This window comes from Canis lupus, chromosome 22 (assembly GCF_048164855.1).
Source record: "Canis lupus baileyi chromosome 22, mCanLup2.hap1, whole genome shotgun sequence".
NCBI lineage: Eukaryota > Metazoa > Chordata > Mammalia > Carnivora > Canidae > Canis > Canis lupus.
In genome coordinates this window covers 25,697,432-25,724,004 of record NC_132859.1, presented here as the reverse complement: position 1 = coordinate 25,724,004, position 26,573 = coordinate 25,697,432, and the positions used below count along the sequence as shown (strand labels likewise).

At 35.0% G+C, this 26,573-nt stretch overlaps 1 protein-coding gene and 1 long non-coding RNA gene across 16 annotated transcripts in view; one reads left to right on the top strand and one right to left on the bottom strand.

Annotated features, from left to right (window-relative positions):
* Positions 1 to 26,573, top strand: part of ANKRD28 (ankyrin repeat domain 28) — a 204,237-nt gene that overhangs the window by 58,331 nt on the left and 119,333 nt on the right. For 10 of the 14 annotated variants that reach the window (XR_012014942.1, XR_012014943.1, XM_072792832.1 and 7 more), the window contains one exon: positions 24,079 to 24,162. Coding sequence is in view for 11 of the 14 variants with exons in the window: in XM_072792832.1 (XP_072648933.1) it covers positions 24,079 to 24,162 (84 nt within the window). In the remaining 3 variants the exon portion in view is untranslated. Of the gene's footprint in view, positions 1 to 21,169; positions 22,933 to 24,078; positions 24,163 to 26,573 lie in introns of those variants that run through there. The other 4 variants (XM_072792829.1, XM_072792839.1, XM_072792838.1 and 1 more) reach the window with 4 other exon arrangements.
* On the bottom strand, positions 1,708 to 26,448 carry LOC140614054 (uncharacterized). Of its 2 annotated transcripts, none has more exons than XR_012014948.1 (3): positions 26,255 to 26,448; positions 4,886 to 4,981; positions 1,708 to 3,639 (listed from the first exon to the last, which is right to left on the bottom strand). It is a non-coding gene; the product is annotated as an uncharacterized lncRNA (long non-coding RNA). The 2 variants fall into 2 exon arrangements; XR_012014947.1 differs by lacking the exon at positions 26,255 to 26,448 and adding an exon at positions 7,844 to 8,093.

Here is a 26,573-nt window from a genome sequence, read left to right as displayed (position 1 = left end):
GGCCCAGGGCGCGATCCTGGAGACCCGGGATCGAGTCCCACATCGGGCTCCCGGTGCATGGAGCCTGCTTCTCCCTCTGCCTGTGTCTCTGCCCCTCTCTCTCTCTCTCTCTGTGTGACTATCATAAATAAATAAAAATTAAAAAAAAAAAAAGAATCATGATTAAGAAGTAGTGTTACTCAGAAAAAAATATGTGCACATAGGAAGGAAAGAACAAAGGACCTGTAATCCTGCTACTGAGTTAACTAATCTGTTGTTGCTTTAAAAATAAAAATCCGTTGTTGCTTTTAAAAAAAACCCTTCTGATTATTATTTAACAAGATTTTGTTAAAATTATGTTAATATTTAGTTAATTAATGTTAATATTTAACATAATTAGAATCTTATTTTATATATTATTTTGTTCCATATTGTTTGTCCTGTGTTTTTAGAAAATTGTTTAAAAATTTTGTTTCTAAATATTCAGTTTGGGTGCCTGGGTGGTTCCATTGGCTAAGGGGCTGCCTTCAGCTCTGTTCAGACCCACTCAGGTCATAAGTCCTGGGGTCCTAGAGGGTTCCTGGGATGGAGCCCCAGTTTGACTCCCTACCCAGCAGAGTCTACTGCTCCTTCTCCCTCTGCCCCCTCCCCTGCTTTTGCACTCCTGCTCTCTCAAATGAATAAATAATCTTTAAATGTCATTCAATTTTATTGTATGATATATGCTATATGTTAAATTGTTTTATTGTTCAACATTTAGGTTGTTTTTAATGTTTTGTTATAAATGATGCTTCAGTTAAATCATGATATGCAAAGTTTTGTAGGCCTCACTTTTCCTTCTATCTACATTCTTGTAAGAAATGCTAGTTTAAAAGCTTTGAAAGACTTATCAGTGAATGCTATTGACAGCAGTTGGCAAACTTTTTCCCCAGAAAAATCGCAGTTTACTTCTTTTATCATCCCTCTGGCTTGGACAGTTGCATGCAGTAGCCTGCTGTTTTCTGTGTTTAGTATCACCTCATTTTTAGGCCATCTTTTACACTGCATCCACCGTGAGACTTCTAAGATACAAATCTGATCATCTCATTCTTTGACTTTAAATTTTTTGGTGGTTTCCCCATTATTCTGCAGGTTAAAATGTATATATTTAATGTGGCATTCAAGACCCTTCATAATTTAGCCCCTGTCTGATTTTCCAGCCTTATTTTAGTGCAACCCTACTATATGTTTTGTTGATAGGCAAGTAGGAAGGGAATATTGTAGACAGGGAAAACCTATTCAGAGGCACAGCTGCAGGAAACAATATGGTACATTTAAATTGCAACAAGTACATTTATATATGTGAAACTTAAAGTAGTGGTAGTCTTTAGTGTACTTTAATAAGACAGTTGACTAGGGGATCCCTGGATGGCTCAGTGGTTGGGCATCTGCTTTTGGCCCAGGGTGTGGTCCTGGAGTCCTGGATTGAGTCCCACGTTGGGCTCCCTGCATGGAGCCTGCTTCTTTCTCTGTGTCTCTGCCTCTTTCTCTCTGTCTGTCTCATGAATAAATAAAATCTTTAAAATAAAAAATAAAAGTTGACTAAATCAAAGGAGGCAAATAGCATTTTATCTATGATTTAGAAAGTAAGCAGTGATACAGAGAATTATGAATCAAGACTCTTCGTTACAGGGACAGAAATCCCAACTCAAAATGATTTAAATTCAAAAGGAAATGTATTGGCCAGGCAGTAGCTGAATGGTCAAGCGGAGCAAGATAATAGGACTTGGTGACAATAGATTCCCCATCACTTCTCACCCTTTTTAAATTTTGTCCTTTTTTTCCCCTCTTCTGCAGGCAGTTTAGCTTACATTGTCTTATCTGTAATCCTAAAAGAAAAGAAAGTATCTTTCCTGATAGCCTTGGCAAGAAAACAAAGTCCTAGGGAAGAGACTGCCTGATTTTGATCATTTGTTCATCCCTGAATTAGACATGTAACTACGAGTAGGTGGTACTCTGGCCAGTCCTGTGTCTCTCCTATATCTTTGTACCAGGTGAACTGAAAGGAAGGGATTCTTTTGAAAGAATATGTTTACTGCAAAGATGGATAGAACTGGTGAAAGGAGAACCAAGAATTGAGAGACCAATTAAGAAGTGGTTTTGATAACTCAGGGGAGGGCTGAAGTGGGTTCTGAAATAGATCGCTCTGAGGAAAGAAAGTTCAGGAAGATTTAAGGTAAAATACCTAGAAGTGGGTGACTAATGAGAAATGGGAGATAAAGTAATATTAGGCTTCTAGGAAATTCTTTGTGTTCTGGGCTACTGTGTATATGGTGATGCCATTACTATTAATCAGCCTGGGAGGTTTAGAAAAAGAACACTTTGGGGGAATGGACTTAGAGATGATAAGTTGATTTTTCACTTGCTGAGTCTGAGATAATTTGGAATATGCAGATAAAATGACTGTGCATTTGGAAGTTGTGTCTGGAGGTTAGGACTTGAAAGAATCACATGTGATGGCTGGTATTACAAATGAAATTGTCCAGGAAGAGGTAGAAAAGTAGGCTGAAAGAAAAGCCAGTATTTAAGTATGGGTGGTGCAAGAAAATCCAAGTGGGAGGGGCCAAAAAAGAAGGTTTAGAAATATAGGTGAAATAGTTATGGAAGAGAGTTTTAATAAAGAGCATTGGTGGGACGCCTGGGTGGTTCAGTGGTTGAGTGTCTGCTTTCAGCTCAGGTCGTGATCCCGGAGTCCTGGGATTGGAGTCCTGCATTGGGCTCCTACTTCTCCCACTGCTTAAAAGTCTCTGCCTTTGGGTGTCTCTCATGAATAAAAAAAATAATCTTTAAAAGTTTTAAAAAAATCATTGGTATCTATAATTGTAGTTTGAGAAAAATGAAGATTTTGCAATATATTACTGTTGGTGATCTTAGACCAATTTCAATTAAATGGTGAGTATAGAAGTCAGATTACAGCAGGGGGAAACAAGTAGAAAATGGAAAGTTAGCTCATGAAGGAAGCAGAGGAGTTTTGTGTAGGTCAAGAGGAAGCAATAGAGACAGTAATAAGGGATAAATCAAAGTGTTAAAGGAATCAGAATTGACAAAATTTATAAAAAGATGGAAATATTTTTGAATAAAATTATTGTTTCTTCTGTGCTTTTAAGCTCCTTCCCATTGATTGCAAAGTCACTGTTATGGGTACCTGTCTTGCAAGAAGTGTTTAAATAAATGACTACTGAATGAATGAAAGATCAGAGAGGGAACTTGAAGATACAGTATGTTTGAAGGTAAACCAGAAGGGAGTTGAAGGAATTCATCCCTGTTCTCTTTCTCTGTGAGGTAGAATGCCAAGAAAGTGTCTCCCCAGCTTGCTTACCTCAAAGCAAGAATAGATGTGAGAGTATTCTTAAACTAAGAGGTACTGACACAAATGGAGTAATACTTTTCATTTCTGGCATCTTAATTTTGAAATCAGGACTTCAAGTCAGATGCTGTTTGTTTCTCACCAACTCAGGAATCCCATTTGCTTCCTTAACTGTTAATTTAACTTCTCTTGGATGTGTGATTTGTAAGAAGAGCTAGGCTTTGGAGACAGATGGTCCTGGGTTAGGGTCTGTTTTTCTCCACTTGTCAGCCATATGATTTCCAGTGTTTAACTTTTCCAGTTCAGATTTTTATCTGTGAAATTGGAAGTAGAAACTACTTTGTAAGCATGTTAAAAATGAGTACACATAAAGTGCCTAGTATCATCATGTATTCATATTACCTGGGATGTTCATCCCAGCCCCATATGAGCAGCCAACCTTGTTCTATCTTCACATAAAATAATGCTAGATAAAAGTACCATCTTATATTTAACCAGATTTTATCTTGCTGCTTGTTATTATTCATTGATCTAGTTCTTATCTCTAGACTTATGCAATTTGATGTCTTTTTATAATGACCTTCACTTTAAATATTTTAAAGCTGTCATATTCTCCCTGACTCCTTTTCAGACAAAATCCCTGTAGCTTCATTGACATGACATGGTTTTTAGATCCACATTGTGCTGGCTTTGGGTATGTTCTAGTCTCATTACTTTAGATGTGGTTTGACCTATGTCTAGGAAATAGCATACTTTACTAAAGGAGAAAGGTAAGATTAATAGGAAATATTTTTTGAGGGATGCCTTTGGCTCAGGGTGTGATCCGGGGTCTGAGGATTGAGTCCCGCATCGGGCTCCCTGCGAGGAGTCTGCTTCTCCCTCTGTCTATGTCTCTACCTCTCTGTGTGTGTCTCTCATGAATAAATAAAATCTTTTTTTTAAAAAACCATATTTTTGAGATAAAATTTTCATTTTAATTGGTCAAAAATAAAGTGTAATTTTACTATTTCATATTCTAAAGTGTACTCTTGTCAATGGCATTTATAAAGTGATTGCCTTTATTCTGTTTTAAGATAAGTTACTGATGACTGATTTTTTCCCCCCTTTTAAAAATCCCTAGAGGACAGCCCTGATGGTGCAGCGGTTTAGCGCCACCTGCAGCCCGGGGTGTGATCCTGGAGACCCAGGATTGAGTTCTGCGTTGGCTCCCTGCATGGAGCCTGCTTCTCCTTCTGCTTGTGTCTCTGCCCCCCCCCCCGCCCTCTGTCTCAATAAATAAATTATTTAAATAAAAATAAAAATCCCTAGAGCCTTCAATATCATCTAGTACCTAGTGTGTTGTGATTCATTAATGAAGGTGGGAAAAGTACACTATTGAAATAAGATGCAAGATTCAAAATTTTACTGTTGTACATAGCATGCTTTTGGTTGTTTGCTCATCAGTCATTACCCACTTCCTTCCTTGCAGGCCCCCAGTTTTGTTTGGTTGCTCACTCCTCACCTACATGACTTGAAGAAGTCTTTAATAGTGTAAGCTAATCATGGTAATCTTATTCTTACCTAGTAGTGATTTCTTTAGGAAGGAACATAAGAGGCCAGGATTGGTCACATGTCTGGAAAAGTCAGCTTAGGTAGCTTCTAGGAAAGTTTTCATACCTATAAAGGGAAAGACAGCAGGAAACTTACCTTTCTGCTGGACAGTATGTGTCTGATATGATGCTTTGAAGTATGGCAGGTATCCATGACTATGAAGGGAATTATCCTAAGGTCCATACTGAGACAGAAGACTTAGCTGGAGCCTGGTGTCAGTTAAGTACCTTAAAGCCACCTTAATTTCACTTCTTGTTATTTATGCTAAGTCTCTTTATTGTTTAAGCCAGTTGAGTGTAATATGCTATTTTTAGTTTAGTTTAGGATAGCCCTAATGTAGGGAACAAATGTTTTTGAAAGTCTGCTGGACTGTTCCAGTAGAACAGTAGACACTTTGTGGGAGGTCCATTAAGATGTAATGATGAGTCTCCTAATTTTAAGATCACATTAGAAGCCTATTCAGGTGAAAACCTTCAGGGGTATTCTAGCATACTAAATGTTCTGCTGTTGAACGAAACAGACAAAAACATTTCTGTACTGCAATAACTACTGATACAGATTTAACTACCCAGATAGTCAAGAATGAGCTATTTATCAATTCTGACAAGCGCCCCTTTCCATTTAAGAAGTTCAAAATTGACCACATGTAAAGGAATTGACTTTATTTTACTCTGAAGTAACATTAAGTTATAAGCATGGCTTTTTACAGGTTTATCAACGGTATCAAATCTATTTATGCAAAAAAATTCCATGCCTGGTACACATTAGAAACACCCTTTCCTTTGTTTTTTTTTTTTTTTAACAATAGAAGCTGTTCTATAACATTTTAGATAGCACTCTTTAATAAAAGGAGCTGAAGAATATGAAAAATGTTCTAATTATCTGAGTCATCACTTGGACTTTAAAATAGTTACAAGTTTCAGTATTTTTGTCTCCACCCTTCTACAGTTTAGAAAGAAGTGAATCATTTTCTTTAGTATTTCCCAAATGATACTTTGAAAGGGAAGTGGTATATGTGGTCCCAATTTGTGTGTGAAATAACTAGTGTATACTTCGGTTCCTGATTTTAACTGCACTTTGTGGGATTCCCTTGGATGTCTCCTGTAATTATTGCTTATAAAGGTAAACATTGGGTAACCATAGCAACTTTTTTTTTTTTTTAAGATTTTATTTATTTGAGAGAAAGAAAGAGAGAGAGAGAGAGGCAGAGACACAGGCAGAGAGAGAAAGAAGTAGGCTCCATGCAGGGAGCCCGACATGGGACTTGATCCCGGGACTCCAGGATCACTCCCTGGGCTGAAGGCGGTGCTAAACCGCTGAGCCACCCAGGCTGCCCACCTTTTAAATATCTTATTTATAAATTTATTTGGCAGGGAAAATGGAGTTACTTTGAATTACATGGTATTTTGAATACATGAATCAGTATAACTTTGTATCAGTTGAGGCCCTGGATAGGCAGTTCACTTTTCATACATCCAATTTCCATACATTCAGGATCACGCCCTGGGATGAAGGCGGCACTAAACCACTGAGCCACCGGGGTTGCTCGCAACTTATTTTTAAGTTGAAAAATTGCCCCAATTTTTAAAGTGCAATAATTTGATATTACATTATATCCAGTGTCACCACATTGTACAAACCATAATGAATTGCAGATAATCTCACCTCAGTTTTTTTTTTTTTTTAAAAGCAAAGCAGAAGTTCAGCCTGTTTAAAAGTTTTACACTCTAATTTGTAATATTGGACTTAAGTTGTCTTTGATGCAGTTACTGAGAGATCATAATTACATTAATAATAATGTAAGATTATATTTCAGAGAATGTACTTATCCTGGGCCTGGAAAGACAGAAGTCAAATGCCAGAGATTTTGCTAATTAGCATAAGTCCCAGCCAAAAACTCTACTAATAAGAGACATATCACATAGAGTATTTCAAAGTAATACAGCTTAAATAACTACTTCAGTCTGGCCTTCAATTCAGTCTAAATGATAAATACTTTTGCTTAATTTCAAACTACTTCTTGAGATAATCAAAACTATGAAGAAAATAATCCAACTTTTAAAAATATTGCTTAAATGCAATGCTATATACTTGACAACAGAATGTTTTCCTCCCCTTTCTCCCTTAGTTTTGGCATATTGGGTGTATTCTGGAAAACTACCTATGTTGTTATATTTGACTTGTTAATTTTTTTTGCTTGCATACTTTTTGAAGGAAATAACTAATTCTTTTGAGACTCCAGTCTAAAAACAATCGTTTAAATGTTGAGTTAGGTCTTAAGTTCTCATAAATAAATCTTTAATCTACACTCTTTCCAGGAAGCCTATTCCATTTCCTGTCTGAACTGAAACTCTGTTTTCATAAGTGTATGCTTCTCTAGAGGTCTCAAGTATTGTTCCTTTGCTCATAGCCAGTATATCTTAGGAATGGCTTTGTGTGTGTATGTGTGCATACTCTGTTGGAGGGAGGGAGAGGAGTAGAGTTAGCATTCTTCTAGTCATCCACTATAGCTATTAAAATGTTACTAGCCTGCCTAACCATAAGAAAAAAAAATCTTCCTTCTTTTGAGGCACATACCATCTGGCTAAATGACTCTTCTGTTTTTTTGTTGCTATTGTCTGTTGAATCTCACTCCTAGTTCTACATCTGGATCAGAGTTGTATCAGTCATCTATATGATTTCATTTCTTTGTAGATGACATTTTATATATCATACTTCACAGCTTAATAGCTTCTACATCAGTAATCTTCTCCACTTGGCTCTTACCACATACTCCAATAACCACATCCCACAATTTCTTTCTTGTACTACCTTCACTTCTGTATTTTTGTTGTTAACCATCCTAGACCCTATGACCTATTACTTTCAACTGCCAGCTAAATGCTCACACTTACTCCTTTTCAACTTCATACTTTCTCTTCCACTTACCTTACCCACATCAACCTTCCTTCCTGTGTCAAAAGACAGAGATCTCTTCATAACTCAAGGTGACTTTCCACTTCCATATAGAACTCCCTTTTTTCTGTTTCTGTGAAATCTACCTTCCTCAATTACTTTTTTTTGTTATTCCCCCTTTTTAATCTTTTTAAAAGATTTTTTAGCATTAAATTTTACTTATTATTAAAATTTAAATTAACATATAATGTATTATTAGTTTCAGAGCTAGAGTTCAGTGATTCATCAGTCTTCTATAATACCCAGTGTTCATTACATCACAAGCTGTTCTTAAGTTCCATCACCCAGTGACCCCTTTTTGACAATACCAAGTCTTCTAATTCATGAACACAGGATATGTTTCCATTTATTTGTCACTTTAATTTCTTTCATCTATGTTTTGCAATTTTTTAATGTACAAGTCTTTTACCTCCTTAATTAAGTTTATTAGTATTGTTTATGATGCTTGGTATATGAGGTTATTTTCTTAATTTCCTTTTCAGATAGTTTATTCTTAGTGTATAGAAAGGCAAGTGATTTGGTTGATTTTTTTTTTTTTTTTTTGTATCTTGTACCTTTACTGAACTAATTAATTCTAAGATTTTTTTTTTTTGTGGAGTCTTAAGGGTTTTGTACATAATAAGATCATGTCTTCTGCACACAGAGCTATTTTTACTTTCTGATTTGAATATCATTTATTTTTTTCTTGCCTAATCAGTTTAGGAAATCCAGTACTTTATTAAATAGAAGGAAAGCTTTCACTTTTTTTTTTTTTTTTTTAAAAATCACTGCATGTGTAGGCTTTTCATATAAGGTCTGTATAATTTCCTTCTTTTCCTAGTTTGTTGTAAGTTTTTATCATGAAAGGGTGTTGAATTTTTTCAAATGTTTTCTTCTGTATCTATTGAGATGATCATATATACACATTTTTTTACCCTTTATTGTGTTAATGTCATGGGTTATATTAATTGATTTTTGTATGATTAACCATGGTTGCATGTCAGACATAAGTCCTATTTTGCCATGGTGTATGATCCACTTATTTATTTATTTATTTTTTTAATATTTGAGAGTGTGGGTTGGGGTACAGAGGGAGAAGCAAGTTCCCTGCTGAGCAGCGAGTCTGTCCTGGGGCTCCATCTTAGGACCCTGGGATCTTGACCTGAGCTGGAGGTAGATGCTTAGCCAACTGAGCCACCCAGGCATCCCTCAAATGATCCTTTTAATGTACTATTGAATTTGGTTTGCTAGTATTTTGTTGACAGTTTTATCAATGTTCGTCAGGAATTTTATATTCATCTTTAATTTTGTTTTTTGTATAGTGTCTTTGTCTGGTTTTGGTATCAGGATAATGCTGGCCCATACAATCAGTTCATAAGTGTTCCTTCCTCTTCAGTTGTTTTTGTTGTTGTTGTTTGTTTGTTTGTTTGGGTTTTGGTTTTTGGGTTTTTTTTGGAAGAGTTTGAGAAAGATTGGCATTGATTTTTTTTAAATGTCTGGTAGAATTTACCAGTAAAGCCATCTGGTCCTGGGCTTTAGTTTATTGGAGATTCTTGATTACTGCTTCAATCTTTCTGTATTCATGATGTAGTCTTTGGTAGGTTGTGTGTTTCTAGGAACTTACCCATTTATTTTAGGTTACTTGGTTGCTTGGCATTATAATTGTTCACAGTAGTCTAGTCTCTTATCCTCCCTCCTTCCCCCTTCCCATGACATCAGTTTTAGTGTCTCCTCTTAAATTTCTGATTTCATTTGAGTTCTCTATTTTTCTTGGTCTAGCTAAAGTTTTGTCAATTTAATATTTTTAAATAACCAACTCAGTTTTGTTGATTTTCTTTTTCCTTATTGTTTTCTTTAGTTCTGGTTTTATATTATTTTCCTCCTTCTGCTAACTTGGGGCTTAGTTTGTTCTTTTTCTAACTACTTCAGGTGTAAAGTTAGATTATTTGAGATCTTTCTTTTTTAACATAGTGTTTGTTACAGTAAACTTGCCGCTTAGTACTGCTTTTGCTATATCCCATAAATTTTGGGAAATTGTGTTTCGTTTTTCTCTCAAGATACTGAATATTTCTAACTTCCCTTTTGATTCCTTTTTTGATCCATTGGTTATTCAAGAGTGTTAGTTTCCATATATTTATTACTTTTCCAATATTGCTTTTGTTGTGGATTACTAGTTTCATTCTGTTTTGGTCAGAAAAGAGATTTGGTGTGACTTCAGTCTTAAATGTGTTAAAATTTGTTTTGTGACCGAAGATGTCATCTATCCTGGAGAATGTTTTGTGTGTGATTAAGGACAGTGTGTATATGCTGCTCCTGTTGGGTGGAATGTTCTTTATGTTTCTGTTAGGTCCATTTGGCCTATAGTGTTCAAGTCTACTGTTTACTTGTTGACTACTTGTTTGGATGTTCTATCCATTACTGAAAGTAGGATATTGAAGTCTGCTACTATTATTATATTGCTGTCAAATTTTTCCTTCAGTCTGTCAATGTTTGCATCATATATTTAGATGTTCTGATGTTGGGTGTGTATAATTGTTAAATCTCTCTAGTTTTGTCCTTATGTCTTTCTTTGACTCATGTGACACTTTTTGACTTAAGGTTTAATTTGTCTGATACAAGTTTAGCCACCTTACTCTATTTTTGGTAACATTTGCATAGAATATATTTTCCATCCCTTTGCTTCCAGCCTATATGTGCCCTTAAAATTAAAATGAGTCTCTTGTAGACAATGTATAGTTGGAACTTAAGTTTTCTTTTTTTTTTTTAATCCATCCAGTCATTCTGTGTCTTTTGATTGGTTAGTTCTTTTTTGAAATCAAGTTCTTTAGCCTTCAACATGTTTATCTTGATCATTGCCTTCTCTACCATAACTCTTTATGGGGGTTAATACTACTCAATTTATTATTTTCTCAGAGTCAAATTTATTGAAAAAATTTAATCTATGATTGCTACCACTCCTTTTGGTACCTTTCATTATTTTTCTCTGAAAAGGGACATAAAGTCATAAAATGCTAGAACTGAAAACAGCTGTAAAAATCATTTAATCAGATTCATTTGCTTCAACAGTAAAATGAAGGTGCTAAGAGAAATGAAGTAATGTGCTGACAGCTAGTCAATTTTTGTTAACTTCATCTTACAAATTTTATATGGAACCCTATGTATGTGAAGAGGCCTTTGATTACTGAAGAAAATGTCACCTATGAAGTTCATATGCTTTGTTTCAAAGAAAATAATGTTGCCTTCAAACCAGGCTTAATATTGTGATAAAATTAGAGAGATGTGTATATGTTATCTGGGAAAAAACAAAAGGTAAAAGAACTAGTGAGCTGTTCAAGTTATGACAGATATCTAGGAAAAGTCAACTAAGGCTGCTAGCTCCTATTGTGGCTAGCAATAATCCAGCAATGTATATTCATATTATTGACTGATCTATCATAAAAATCTAAACTATGTTCTTTTCCTTAAGACAGTAATGTAGGTAGCATATTTATTAGATTTCTGTGTAATAGAACAGTTAAACTTGTAAAAAGTCTTTATAGGTCTAAACCAGTGTTGTATAATGATCATCACTAGCCAGATATGGCTGGTTAAAGTAACTAAGGAACTAAATTCTTGATTTAGTTTAATGTAAATTTTAAAAATACTTGATTTAGTTGTTAGAACGTTAAAATATGTTTGCAACGACTCAAACACCTTTATTTGCATCCTCAACTATAAATGGTTTGAGATCTAAATACAAACCCGTTACTTCTTTTTTATTACTTAAATTCATTTTGCTGGGATGCTTGGTTGGCTCAGTCAGTTAAGCATTTGCCTTTGGCTTGGGTCATGATCCCAGGTCCTGGGATGGAGCTCCATGTCAGCCTCCCTGCTCAGCTTCATGTCTGCTTCTCCCTCCCCCTTCTCACCACTCATGCCCCCTCTCTGAGATGAATAGATAAAATCTATAAAAAATAATTCATTTTGCCAACATATAGTATAACACCCAGTGCTCATCACATCACATGCCCATCAGCCAGTTACCCCATCTCCCTGCCCCAAATCCATAATTTCTAAGGAAAATTTAATGTTCACATTGATATATGCTTTAAGTATAAAATACACAACAAATTTTGAAGAAAATAAAAAGAATGTAACATATCCACTATGTTATATTTATTATAAGCTGAAATACTAATATTAAATTTTACAGATTCTCACTCTCTTCCCTGTTCATGCTCATGCTACTCTCTCTCTCTCAAAATAAATAAAATCTTTTTAAAAATTAAATGTGTTCACTAGAAGAATTTAAATTATGTGGCTCGTTTTTCATTTCTGTTGTATGGCACTTGTCTACACTTTGGGTGACTAAACTCTGGCACTGTAAATAGTTTTATATTTATTGATTGATTGTAAATACTTTTAATGTTAAACCTAAAAAAATAAATAAAATGTTTTTAACCATTTTCTCAGAAATGTGATCAAGAGGAAGTTTTGATACTGGATGTTCTAGTTAGTTGACCATTGGTTTGAGAAGGCACCCTTTCAATAAATCAGAGGAAAAACAGCAACAGTGAAGTTTATGAATAGCTTTATAAAAGCCATCATTTTTTAAGAGAATGGACAATTAGAAGATATCTTTATATACTAATTACAATTAATAAATTCATATGCTGTACTCCTGCCAGTGGCTTAATTTAATTAAAGTGGCAGATTTGTCTTGTACCTTTTATTTAGGTCTTCTGTATTTACTGCACTTTACTATCATTTGTATTCTTATCTTGTACTGGATAGTTTTTTCATGTACCTCATTTAGGCTGCACAAGGTCTTTCTCCCCGTTTACTGAGGTATAATTGACAAAAATTTTATTACTTAAAGTGTACAATGTGATGATTTGAAGTACGTATCCTTTGTGAAAAGGTTACCACTCAAGCTAAAAGTGTGTTAACACATCACCCACCTCTCATAGTTATCTTTTTTTTCTTTTGCAGTAAGAACACAATATCTACTCTCAGCAAGTTTCAAGTATGTAGTTCAGTATTATGAACTGTAGCCATCATGCTGTGTGTATAGATCCCCAAAAGTTACTGTTCTTAAAAAATCAAAGTTTGTACCTTCTGACCAAAGTTTCCCCTTTCCCCTACGCCCCATGCCCCTGGCAACCCCCATTCTACTCTCTGCTTCTATGAGTTCAGTTTTTTAGATTCCATGTGTAAGTGAAATATAGTATTTGTCTTTTTGTGTCTGGCTTATTTATGCTTATTTTATTTTTTAAAAGATTTTATTTATTCATGAGAGGGAGGGAGGGAGGGGCAGAGACACAGGCAGAGGGAGAAGCAGGCTCCATGTAGGGAGCCTGAAGCGGGACTCTATCTTGGGTCTCCAGGATCACACTCTGGACCGAAGGTGGCGCTAAACCGCTGAGCTACCAGAACTGCCCCCATGCTTATTTTATTAACTTAAATGCCCTCCAGTTTCATCTGTGTTGCTGGAAATGGCGGGCAGGATCCTTCATTTTTACGGCTGAATAATACTCCTGTGTGTGTGTATATGCACTTAAAAAAAAATCCATTTGTCGTTGACACTTGTTTCTATATCTTGTCTTTGTTAATACTGTTGAAGTGAACTTGGCAATGTAGATGGCTCTTTGAGATAATGATTTCATTTTCTTTGGATATATACCCAGAAGTGAGATTGCAATATCCTATAGTAGTTTTATATTTAACTTTTTGAGGAACCTTCATACTGTTTTCCATGGTGGCTGTACCAATTTATAATCAGTGTTCCCTTTTCTCCATATCTTTGCTAACATGTTATCTCTTGTCTTTTTGATACTAGATGTCATACCAGGTGTGAGGTGAAAACTCATTGTGATTTTTTTTTTTTTTTTTTTTGCTTTGTATTTCCCTAATGATTAAGTGAGTACCTTTTCATTTACCTGTGGCCATTAGTATGTCTTTTTTAGAAAAATATTTATTTAGATCCTTTGCCTACTTTTATTTTTATTTAATAGGGTTTAAAAAAAAGATTTTATTTATGAGTGAGAGAGAGAGAGAGGCAGAGACACAGAGAGAGGGAGAAGCAGCTCCCCGTTGAGCAGGGAGTGTGATGCAGGGCTCCATTCCAGAACCCTGGTATCATGACCTGAGGTGAAGGCAGACGCTTAACTGACTGAGATACTCACATGCCCCAATCCTTACCTATTTTTAAAAATCAGGTTTTTTTGTGTTTTTGGTTTTTTGCTATTGGGTCATATGAGTTCCTTATATATTTTGGATATTAATTTGTTATTGGATATATATGGGTTATAGTTATTTTCTCCTATCTCATTGGTTGTCTCTTCATTTTGTTGATACTTTTTTTTTTGCTGTGCAAAAGCTTTTTAGTTTGATGTAGTCCCACATGTTTATGTTTGCCTTTGTTGCCTGTGCTTCTGGTGTAATAGCAAAAAATCCTTAGATTGCATCAGGTCTTTGAAGGTGGAGATGATATATGACATTTTATAATGTCCTATGTGTATAGTAGAGTGGAAATGATAATATGGAATATTTGTTGAATCATTTGCTATTGTAATTTTTTTTTATAAATTTATTTTTTATTGGTGTTCAATTTGCCAACATATAGAATAACACCCAGTGCTCATCCTGTCAAGTGCCCACCTCAGTGCCCGTCACCCAGTCACCCTCACCCCCTGCCCACCTCCCCTTCCACCACCCCTAGTTCGTTTCCCAGAGTTAGGAGTCTCTCATGTTCTGTCTCCCTTTCTGATATTTCCCACTCATTTTTTCTCCTTTCCCCTTTATTCCCTTCCACTATTTTTTATATTCCCCAAATGAATGAGACCATATAATGTTTGTCCTTCTCCGATTGACTTATTTCACTCAGCATAATACCTTCCAGTTCCATCCACGTTGAAGCAATTGGTGGGTATTTGTCATTTCTAATGGCTGAGTAATATTCCATTGTATACATATATCACATCTTCTTTATCCATTCATCTTTCGATGGACACTGAGGCTCCTTCCACAGTTTGGCTATTGTGGACATTGCTGCTATTGTAATTTTGAATGTTTTAAAAATATTCTTGCCAAAAGGTTTTTAGATTGTTTCAGTGTTATGAATTTTGAGTAGGATGGAACCAAATCTCACTGTCCTTTAGGAACTTTTTTATACTCATCTTAGAATTAGACAAGTTCAGAATTGCTAACACTTCATTTTCAAATCATAAGAGTAGATGTTCAAGATACAGATTTTAAATTAAGATTTGGAACTGACTTAGAGAGTCCAGGGTCCTTGGATATGATGTGACAAGTCCTATTACTCATTTTAATAAATTTGGAAATGGAAGAAGGCCTAGATTGCTTTAGCTCTTGTAAGCACTAGATGCTTATGTAAAAAACCTAGGAATTGTGATTACCACCTTCTCCCTCATGGCTATGGCCATCTACTGGCAGGTACTATAAATCCTATTTCTAAAATATATCTCCGTCTCTGCATTTACATGCTTAACATCCTTGTTAAAAGTACCTACTCTTTGGATTATCGCAACAGTCTCTTAACTAGTCCTTTGGCTCCATTCTTCTCAAATTTGTTCTCTACACGGAAGCCACATAATCTTTTTAAAGCAAAGTATGACTGCCTTGTTTTAAAATTTCTCATGACTTCTCAATCAGAAAATACAAACTTTATAATTTGCCTTACAAAGCCCTATATAGTCTGAGTTTACCTATTTCTCCCAACTCCCATCTGTTACTGTTCCTCATGATTGCTCTAGCCACACTGACCTTCCTCTAGTTTTCTACCTTTCAAGAAATTTTTCCTTCTACAGTTTATTGTAGTTTTCAATTATATAGTATTTATTTGTATGTAAGCTCCATTAGATTAAGGATTTGACTGTTTATTCATAATTTTGTTTCTTTAGCATAACAGAAAGCCTGGCACATAGTAGATGATGAATAAATATAGATAAATGGATGAGTCATTGACTGAATGGATGTTACTGAACCTTCACTTCCCGTATATAACTTGAATAGTAGTATCCACAAGATGTGATGAGGATTCAATGAGAATACATTTTCTAAAGATTTTATTTATTTACTTATTGAGAGAGAGCAGGAGGAGGGACAGAAGGAGAGGGAGAGAGAATCGCAAGCATACTCCCTGCCAGAGCATGGAGCCTGACTCTGTTCCCAGTCCCACAACCCTGAGATCATGACCTGAGCTGAAATCAAGAGTTGGATGTTTGACTGAGCCACCAAGGCACACCACAGTGAGAATAATTGTGATAAATATTTGTTTCCTTCTCCCTCCAACCTCCACTGAGTTTTTTTTTTTCTTAGTATAAATAATATAGTGGATTAATTCTTTGGTTAGTTTTCTGGTTAGTTATTGTTTCTACTGCAGTTTGTTGCAGCTAATGTTTATAATCCATTTTATTTATTGAAAAATTTAAGTATACTGTTCTAAAATGTGGATCACTTACTAAAGGAAGGGTAAGGTTATCACTTAGTGATACTGATAGCTTCAGCTCCCAGTAAAAGAGACTCAAAATCACATTGACTTAAGGTAGAATTTCTATTTCTTTGTAACATAAGAGTTGGGAAGTGGGTATTCTAGGGCTTTTTTGGCAGTTCTGTTCCACAAAGTCTTCAAGGGACCCAGATTCCCTTTAGCCTACTCTTCACCACCTTAGACTCTGGTCCTTGTTTGGTTTAAGATGGTGGCATGTCAGCCATGTTCCAAGAAGTAGGGTGGATATACCATTTGTCCTTGTTAGGAATAGGAGATTTTCTGGCAACCACTTAACACTTGTACTTAAAATATTGGTCGGAACTTTGTCTTGTGGTTCCCAGCTACAGGGGAGGCTGAGAAGTATAGACTTTGTTTTGTGAGACTCTGTACTACCTAAAAATTGAATGTTCTAGTTGAATAAGATGGGAAGAATGGATGCAGAATATAGAGGTCTTTGTAAAAAACACACCAGATTAATAATAGGTAATATTAATATATGTTACCATGCGGAGTATAATAATATTAATAACGGGGACACCTGAGTGGCTCAGCAGTTGAGTGTCTGCCTTAGGCTCAGGGCGTGATCCCAGGATCCAAGCCCACATTGGGCTGCTTGCATGGAGCCTGCTTCTACCTCTGTGTCTCTACCCCCCCCCCCTTTCTCTTTCTCTCTCTCTCTCTCTCTCTCTTTCTCTGTCTCTCTCATGAATAAATAAATAAATCATAAAAAATAATAATATTAATAATGGAAGAGTTAACAATTCATTATTACTATAATACCAGTGGGATCAAACCACTTGAGATTATTGGATATCAGTGGTTGTCAGCCATTTTGGAAGTGTGGATGGGTAAACATTTAAAAAATAGCTTAGTTTGTAAATATATTATGTGCATATTTAATTTGCATATGTTATAAGGATTTTGAATCCATCATTTTTAAAATATGTGAGGTCATTTTTATACCGGTTGTACAAAGAACAGGGAAAGCTGATAACCTAAAGAACAGCTATTTAACAACTTTTTTCCCTTCCCTCTCCTTCCTGCCACATTTTCTTTTAAATCTGTTTATAAGGCTTTTTCTTAACTATATGGGCAGATGAGGTCTAGCTCAAGAAGATTGTTCAGGATTCTTGAACTATGAGAAATGTTTCTTAAACATGGTTTAAACTCACTTCCTTACCATCTTTCACCACAAGCTTTTTATTTTTTAATACTCAGACTAGCTTGGCACAGAGTAGCCACTATATATACCCTGAGTAAAATTACTTTTCTATGATAATATGGAGGTCACAGATTTGCAAGGGATAAGATGAGCTTTGGATTCAGTCTCTGTACATAAAGAAAAAAATCATTTGTGTCAGAAGAAGAAAGGTAGTGTAACAAAATTAGGAATGTGGGATGCCTGAGTGGCTCAGTGGTTGAGCGTCTGCCTTCCGCTCAGGGCGTGATCCCAGGATCCAGGATCGAGTCCCATATCGGGCTCCTTGTGGGAGGCCTGCTTCACCCTCTGTGTCTCTGCCTCTCTCTCTCTGTGTGTCTCTCTCATGAATGAATAAATAAAATCTTAAAAAAAATTGGAAAGATTATGAAGTTGTCAGACTTGAAATCTGTTGGCTTATTAAAATTTAATCTAACTTGGCCTAAAAAGTAAGTGCCTCAAGAAAAAAAAATCACATCCCCTTGCCATTGTTCAAATGACAAAAGAAGTTGTTGAACCTAAGTTTGCACAGTCTTTGTTAATTTTTCATCATTAATATTTCATACACTCCTATTTTCTTAGTTATGGACCTGTCTCCTTTTCCTTTAAGTTATGAATTCTTTGAGAATAGGGGCCTGTCTTACTCAGTACAAGATATAAAATAGTGCCAGATGATGCTGTTAGCTTAAATAATAAAAAAATAGTGAATTATTTATCTGTGTATAGTATAGTATATTATGGGCCAGTAATTTTTACCCTCTTTCCTTAGATGTAAAATACAGTGAATGTGGAAGAATGGTAAAACCCGTAGTCCTACTTCTTGCTTAAGTTTACTACTTCCTCTTCTCAGTAACTGCTCAGTTTGGTTTACTGGAGTGTATGACAAACTTCTTACCGTCTCCTAAAATGCCTGAAGAGGGTGGGGAGGCTGTACTTAGCAACTGAATTGCGATCTCCGGACACCAGTCTGAATCCACCTCACCAGTAGGGGGAGAAAACGGCAGTAGTCCTCTCTTTACTACTGCCTTAACAACTGGATATTCTTCTACTACCCTAAATATCCATAATAATAAGACTGTCTTCATTTCATTTTAAACCAGATTCTGTTAATGTCCTTTAATAGATGTTGAAATGAAACAGAGGGGTTAAGTAATTTGCTCAAGGTCATGGTTAGGTTTGTTGGTAGGAAGCTGGATTAGAATACATACAGTTTGGCTGCAAAGCCTTCATTCTCAGTCAGTCATGGTGCTATTACTGTATTTTTCCTAGATAAGAATCTCTGGAGATTATTTTTCTTAGGTTATAAGTGTAAAGAAATTTAGGCTCCAGGAATTTAAGTAGCTTGTCCAAGAACACAGCTAATAAGTAACAGAATCAGAATTTGAATTCCAAGTAGGCTGGACTTCTTGAGGCCTTAATTTTTGTCATCCTCTATCATTATTTTATATCCTGTCAATTTCTGCATTTTAACTTGCTTCCCTACTAGAGGTACAAAACTCATTTTACTGCACTTTAATGCCGCTTGTGTTTCCTGATTAAAGTGTGTGTGTATATATAATATGTTCTCTTTCTAAAAATTTTTAGTTTATTTATTTTAGAGAGAGCATGAGCGGGAGGGGCAGAGGGAGAGGGATAGAGACTCTCAAGTAGCTCTGGGCTGAGTGTGAGCCATCGAGTGGGGCTCAATCTCCCGATCCTGAGATCATGACCTGAGCCGACCTGAGCCGAAATCAAGAGTCAGAAGCTTGACTGTACCTCCCAGGTGCCCCTGTATATATACTTTTAATGTATACATACATATTTGTATATACATATGAATTCCCTGTTGTCTTTTATAATTTTAATTCTCAATGCCAGAGTCTTGTGACATGAGATTCTTTTCATTGATATTGTTTATAAGTGGAAGAAAGTGGAAGGAAAGTGTGTGCACGCACATCATGTATATAATAAAAACATAATCCGTGCCTTCAAGGAGCTTGTGTTCTGGCTGGGAAAGACCTAAGTATGGAAGTTTACTTAGAACAAGAACGAGGATGTACCTGTTTAAGTCTTAAGTAGGTGAATTTATACACTGGATACTTTGGAACAAGTTAAAATTGCCTATATTAAAAAGAGGGATTTGTTTGGGGTGGGAAAAAAAAAAACCTGAAGATAGAATATAGGATACTGTTACCATAGTGGTTTCATTTTCACTTGTTTCGAATATCAAGATGGTATTTTTTATGTATCCATGTGGAGATAGTTAACATAATTTTGTATGTCAAAATATTTGCATATCTTTAATTTGGCTTAAAACTAGTTTATATTTTATGTTTTAAAATACAACTATGTGAATTAATAGCATATTTTAGTATCTTGGTACAGTTAGGATTACAGGCTTTTTCATATATTGATGTCCAGTGTTTTTTGTTCTTAAATTCTGGCATTCTTATATTATCTGTATCTTGCTGAGTTTTTGTTTTTCTTTTTCTTTTTATGTTTTGGTAAATAGGCTTAAACACATGTAATAACACTAGCCCTGAAATACCTATTTAAAAATAACTTGTTTAGGAATAATATGGCAATAAATAGTATATTCTTTTGTTACCTAAACTCTTCACAACCATTATAAGTTACCTATCTTTTAAGATTACTTTTACAGTCTAGTATTATATAGGTTGCAAAGATCTTGAGAGAATGGAAGGGTGAGGGATACCATTCATAAGTGCATGTACTCAGTGGAAGCAGAGTAGATTTGAAAGAGCATGTGTTTAGAATTAGGCACAACTTTACTAATTTATATGCCTTTGGATAAAATACTTAGTTTTTGTGTCTTTTTTCCCTCTATCGTATGGGAACATACCAAGGTTATTCTATTAAATGAGAATGTACAACACTTAGCACATTATGAATGTTCAAAAATAGCTGTTATGTTTATGAATAAAAATGCTAGATGATAGGAGAACAAAGATTGAAGGGAAACCACGATATTTTCTTTATTTTTTTCCGTTGGAAACTATCTGACTTATTATTTAGTAAATAGAGAAAGAAGGGGAAACCCTAACTATAAATTGACACTTCTTTGACACTTCTTTGTAGCTTTGAGGAAATTAATTTTCCCTAAAATCTTACTTTCTTTATGTTACCCTATGTCTTTTTGACTTACAGAATATTAATCTAAGAATTTTAAACAATAGTTTTATGCAGCTATTTAACAGATTTTAAGGCTTTATTCCATTTCCAGATGGGAAGGTAGAATTATTTAATTTCTTCAGTAAAATTGAAATGATCCATAGACATTTTGAGCCAGGATTTTTACATTGTGAAATTTTTGTCTTTTCTCTTTAAAAAATATGACCTGATTGATTAAATTCAACAACCTACAAATTGTTAGTAAATCTTAAATTTCTTTGTTTGAACTTCTTTGCATTTTTGAAACTAAATACACTTGGTTTATTAAAAATTATCTTCGTAAAAAAAAGAATAAAATCTTAGATTTGTGTTTTTATATTCTCATAAAATATTTCTCCATCTCTTTTTATGGGTTCACTGCAGACACTCTTACTGCAGCTGTCATTATAGGGTTAAACATTTGCTATATTGTAACATACGAAAGCAGTTAAGCTGTTTGGAATTGTTTACTTGCTAAAACCAGTGTTAGTCAGCAGAGGCAGTACACCAGATTTCCTTGTGGCTTTTAGTGGAAAATGTTAAAAGCGCACTCATTTTTCAGTTATAGAATTTTTCAGTTTGATCTGGATTAGTCACAGAACTGGCATGAACCTTCTAATTGTGAAGGCTGTCCAAATGCACTATTTTTTTCTCCTGCTAGAGGAAGTTACATCCCGAGCAGTAGCTCAGATCTCTGGTAAGTGTAACATGTGAGCATTACTAGGCATTTCATCCTGCGGTTCTGCAGTCTTTGCTATTCAGACTGTTGCTCAGTTGGAATGCTTCTGTGGGGCTGATCCTGATGTTCGGTAGATATTTTTTAAGGACCTACTCATTTGGAGGTATCCGTGGCGATTTGCAAGATCATCTGAGAAACAGGAAAGCATCTGAAATCTACTGAAAAGGATAACTGTAGCGGTTTTCACAGTGGAAGGAAACTATATTGGCACAGAGCAGATGATTGAATAAAGTAGTTGGCTCAAAGAAGATGCACAGTCTGCTGTTTTTTCCTGTGAATGAAGACTATTTAATGGAAGCTGTATTCATGTGGAGATCAAAGGAAACACTGGAATGATAAACTACTGGGCTTTTTTCCTTTCTTTTTTTAAATGAAAAGCCTGAAGCAGTAATTTGAGCTCAAATGCCTTCTAATTTCTTCGCAGCCTGCCTGTACCATTAGGATCCACTGCTAACACTATTTCTGCCTGGTGCTGTGCCCTTTTGCTGGAGCAGCCACAGACAACTGCCTGATGGAGAAAGAATGAACGCTCTCCCTTGCTTATGCTATCGATGGGAATAAAGCTATCTGTGTTTCTTCTATTATATGGGATATCTGGATTAATCAAGCTGTATTCTAGTACCAAGAGTCCTATTGTCTCTTGTGGTCTGACTCATCGCATGTAAATGTACTGCAGCTTTGCTATTAATGCAGTGTTGTTGTTGTTTTTTTTTTTTTTCTTTACCAAACACAGAAAGAATTGTCAACCTCTGAGCCTTATTTTAAGAATTTGTGCTGAGCTCTAGATATTTTTTTTCTGGATAGTATCTGCATTAAATCAGAAGCTGAAGAAATGAAGACAAATTAGAAGTGGAAACAGAATAGTGAGATTTTTTTTTTTTTTCTCAATTATAAGCAAGTCAGCTACTGGTAACTGTATGACCTTGCAGGCAAGAGTGGGTATAGCTGTAATCATCTCTGTCACAGTAATTGTTTCTCATTTCATTTTGCATTGTGTGGTGTTGTCACTCCAAACAATGATCTTTTTATGCAAGTAAATTTCTGTGAGACAGAGAGCAATATGACTATTTTGTTAGGAGAAAAATATTTTTAAATGAGCTTATATTGGACTCTGTTTTAGTTATGGACATGTTGATATGAAATATCTTTTAAGTATTGCAGTAACCCAACAGAAAATAGTAGAATTTTGTTGATTTTAGGAAGTTATGTTACATAGTCATAATTTTAAACTTCAGTTTTTCTGATAGTACTTATTAACTTTAAAAAACCAGCTGCGCTGTTCAGAGAATGATCGTAACTGTTGTACAGAAGAGGAGGAAAAACTACTTGTGCTCTTCCAACTGTGACTTTTATCACATAGCTTAGAATTTAGTATTTTAAAAGAGCGAATGAGTCGTGTGTGTATTGTTGTTTTGGAGGAGGTAGAAGATGAATCTCCTGCATTCATTTCTAAATTGCCACAGGAAAATAAATCCCTACATTCATCATCTTCTGGAAGTGTATTGGTAAGATATTAGAGTTTATGTTTACTATCTTCTACTGAACTAGCAGGGTAAATTTTATCTGTTAAGAATAAACATAAGTTGGTTTCCGCTAGTTTCATTAAAAACCCAAATTAAAGCAATATAGATGTATAAATATGATAGAGTATCACTTGTGTATAAAATGCACACATTTCTGATTTTTACTTCTTCAGATGTTTAGATAACATTTCAGACTTTACTTACTATCTCTTACTCTCTTAAAAAGACTTTTTAAAAATAATTTGAGAATTGTAGTTCTGGCAACCACGTTTCTATTTTCATTTTGTGGTTTTAAAAACTGCTGTAACAAGAATGAGGAACTGTATGTTTTAGGAAAGGTTGACTGCTGCTAGCAATACTGAGGCACAACCTTTTCTGTAATGAATTTTATGTATTTACAGGTAGCACTTTTATTTAAAAAAGAATCATCCTTAACCTTACTTTTAATGTTGTTGTCAATTGGTTTCTTATTTGTCTAGTATAATATGATACCTTATCAGAGAGGCTGTGGTGTTAAGAAATTGTTATATTTAGCCATGCACGTGTTTGCCTTTTCATGTTATTCAGGTGTATGATATTTTTTGATCTTTGAATAGTAGTGATTTTCATCAATCATCAGATTTTCTTTCTTTGGATTTATATCTGTATAACATATAATGCTAACCCATGCAAGTTATTTAACACCCCAAACAGAACTTTTCAAAAAGGCCCACCTTCCTGGGCCTCAGTGTGGCCTAGGAATGACTTGTCTGACAAGTTATGTCTCACAAGCAGATGTTGAGATACCACACTTGTATTTGGAAGAAAATTTGTTTTTCATATATATGTATATATACACAAAAGGCTTCTACTCGCAAAAAATGAAGTTTTATTGTGTTTATTATCTATGTAATTTTGGTCATACTGAGTTGATTTTTTTTTTTTTTAAATTAGGCCTTTTTTATTCAGGCGGGAATCCTATACTTTCCTATGATTTAACTTCATGAAACTTTTGGTTAATGTCAAAAACCAAATTGATTATCGTTGGTAAAGGGAAGAAAAAATTTAGGTTTAAAAGTTATGTGGGAATATCTTTAGAATCATCCATGCAGTGTGATTAATATTTTTTATTACTCTCTTGTATTTTAGCCATCACTGGTGCAAGCTATATTTAATGGAGATCCTGATGAAGTTCGAGCACTAATATTTAAGAAAGAAGATGTTAACTTTCAGGTAAAACAGTTAATTCACTGATACTGGCCTTTAAATCTACTTGTAAAAACTCTAGGAATTAAGATTTTGTTAAAAAGATATAACACATGTCTGTAACAGGTGTTTTAAATGAAGGCAAAAGGGTCTTGAATTAATTACCTCAAAAGAAAAAACTAGACTAGTCAGTGTAAAAACTATAACCCAAATAAATGAGGATCCAGTGAGGGTCGTTTCCCCAGCTTTTTACTTGGAAATTTTTCACAGAAAAGTTTGAATAAATATTCTGGCTACCCATATACCCTCTACAAAGATCCTGCAGTGATGTGATAACATTTTGCCACATTTACTTTCCCTCTTCAATTTACACATATAACATATATATATATATATATATATATATATATGCACACACACACGTATGGTTTTCCATTGTCTTTTGATGAATCTCATTGAAAGTAAGTTGTAGACGTCATGACACTTCACTGTTAAATACTTGTATGCATTTTAGGTGAGCATTCTTTTTTGTGAACGAACTTTAAATAAAAGACATTTCTATTAAGTTTATAATATAACTAATTTTATACAATATATATAGTTTGAGATCAAATTTGTTTTCTGTAAATAAGCATTGTAAGCATTATATACAGACTCATCTGTTTGAGTCTGTCAGCAAAGAAAGACATATTTGAGAAGTCTCTAATCTGAAAGATACAGTGATTTAACATTCAGGACTGACATGACAGTTTTATAAAGATTGGGTATATGGATAATTTCCTCTGTGTTTCTCTAGTGGCCAGTAGTTAATTTACTAAATTGAGGCTAAAAATACATAATTTACTATAAAAAGATCAGACACATAAATGTGTGTTACTGTTACTGGAAACACACAACATTTTCCATACGTAATTCAGTCCTCTGAATTATTGGGGTTGAGGGGGTCTTGAGTCATAAAGTTGCTATAGCAACACCAAGACAGATGACCTGAAATGATAGGTGTAATTCTACAAGTCTGCAAGGTCATCTCAAACTCTCCTCTTTCCTTCATTCTTTCATAAAATACTACTGTGATAATATTAAGTAGATATTAAAAAAAAGTATTTATCTTTTAAAAGTTGGAGTATCCAGGGGATCCCTGGGTGGCTCAGCAGTTTAGCACCTGCCTTTGGCTCAGGGTGTGATCCTGGAGTCCCGGGATCGAGTCCTGCGTTGGGCTCCCAGCATGGAGCCTGCTTCTCCCTCCTCCTGTGTCTCTGCCTCTCTCTCTCTCTCTCTCCATCTATCATGAATGAATGAATGAATGAATAAATCTTAAAAAAAATAAAAATAAAAGTTGGATTATCCAAATAAATTTGATCTTTAGCTAAAGTGGTTCATTCTCACATTAGGTAGTAATCAAAGTGCTATCATTACATTTTTTAAAAACCTTCCTAAGTGAATTGCCTTTAAGTTTATATTTATTGGATACATGTACCTAATTCAGGATGTACTTATTTATGTATATTTTTTAAAAAGATAACTTATAGATTTATTTGAGAGAGAGAGCAGAGTTAGCAAGAACACAAGTCGGAGTGGCTCAGAGGGAGAGGGAGAAGCAGGCTCCCCAGTGAGCAGGGATTTCCCCATGCCTCAGCCGAAGGCAGATGTTTAACTGACTGAGCCACTCAGGCGCCCCAGCATATTTTAAATGGAGTGCCTGGTTACTTTACCTAATTGAGGTGTTCTGAAGAGTCTACTTTTCTTAGGACAGAAAATAGTGATGGTGTATAGACTTATGAAAAGGATGAAAATGGCTTTCTGTTCTGTTTAACTCTAGTTTTTTGGGTTTGTTTGTTTGCTTGTTTTCTTAATAGTACTAACAAATCTTATCTTGGTGAGAAAGTTTGCACTGTAATGCTATTTACCATGATTAATTTCCATTACTACAAAGTCTCATTATAGCCAATTCTGCTTTCTGCTATAGTAATCAAATTATTTTAAATTTAAAAAAATTAATCTTTTTGTGCATCAGTTTATTCTGGTGTGATATCCTTGGGAACTATTGCATATGTGTAACTAGTGTGTGACTCCCTCCCTTCCCCCAAAAAAACATTTATGAATTTTAGCCTCTACTTACAGTTTCCTTTCTTTACTTTTAAGCATCATTTCTTAACATCTCCTAACTTGTGCCCTTACTCTGAAACTAAAAGCGAGGTTAGTATTTCAAATCTGTAGGTCCTTCTTGAGAGTGGATGACTCTTCTGTTATCTTTTGTGATTCATGGGGTTTTGACAAGTTTTTTTTACAGCTGCTTTTTGGTCTTTTCTCATGTGACTTCATAGTTAAGAGTGTTGTCATAATTTACAATGTGTTAAATCTGTGGCCATTTTTCTAATTCAAGATAGTAAGTTTTTTCTTTTAAGAGGCAATGTATACATTTGTGTAGTAAAACAATG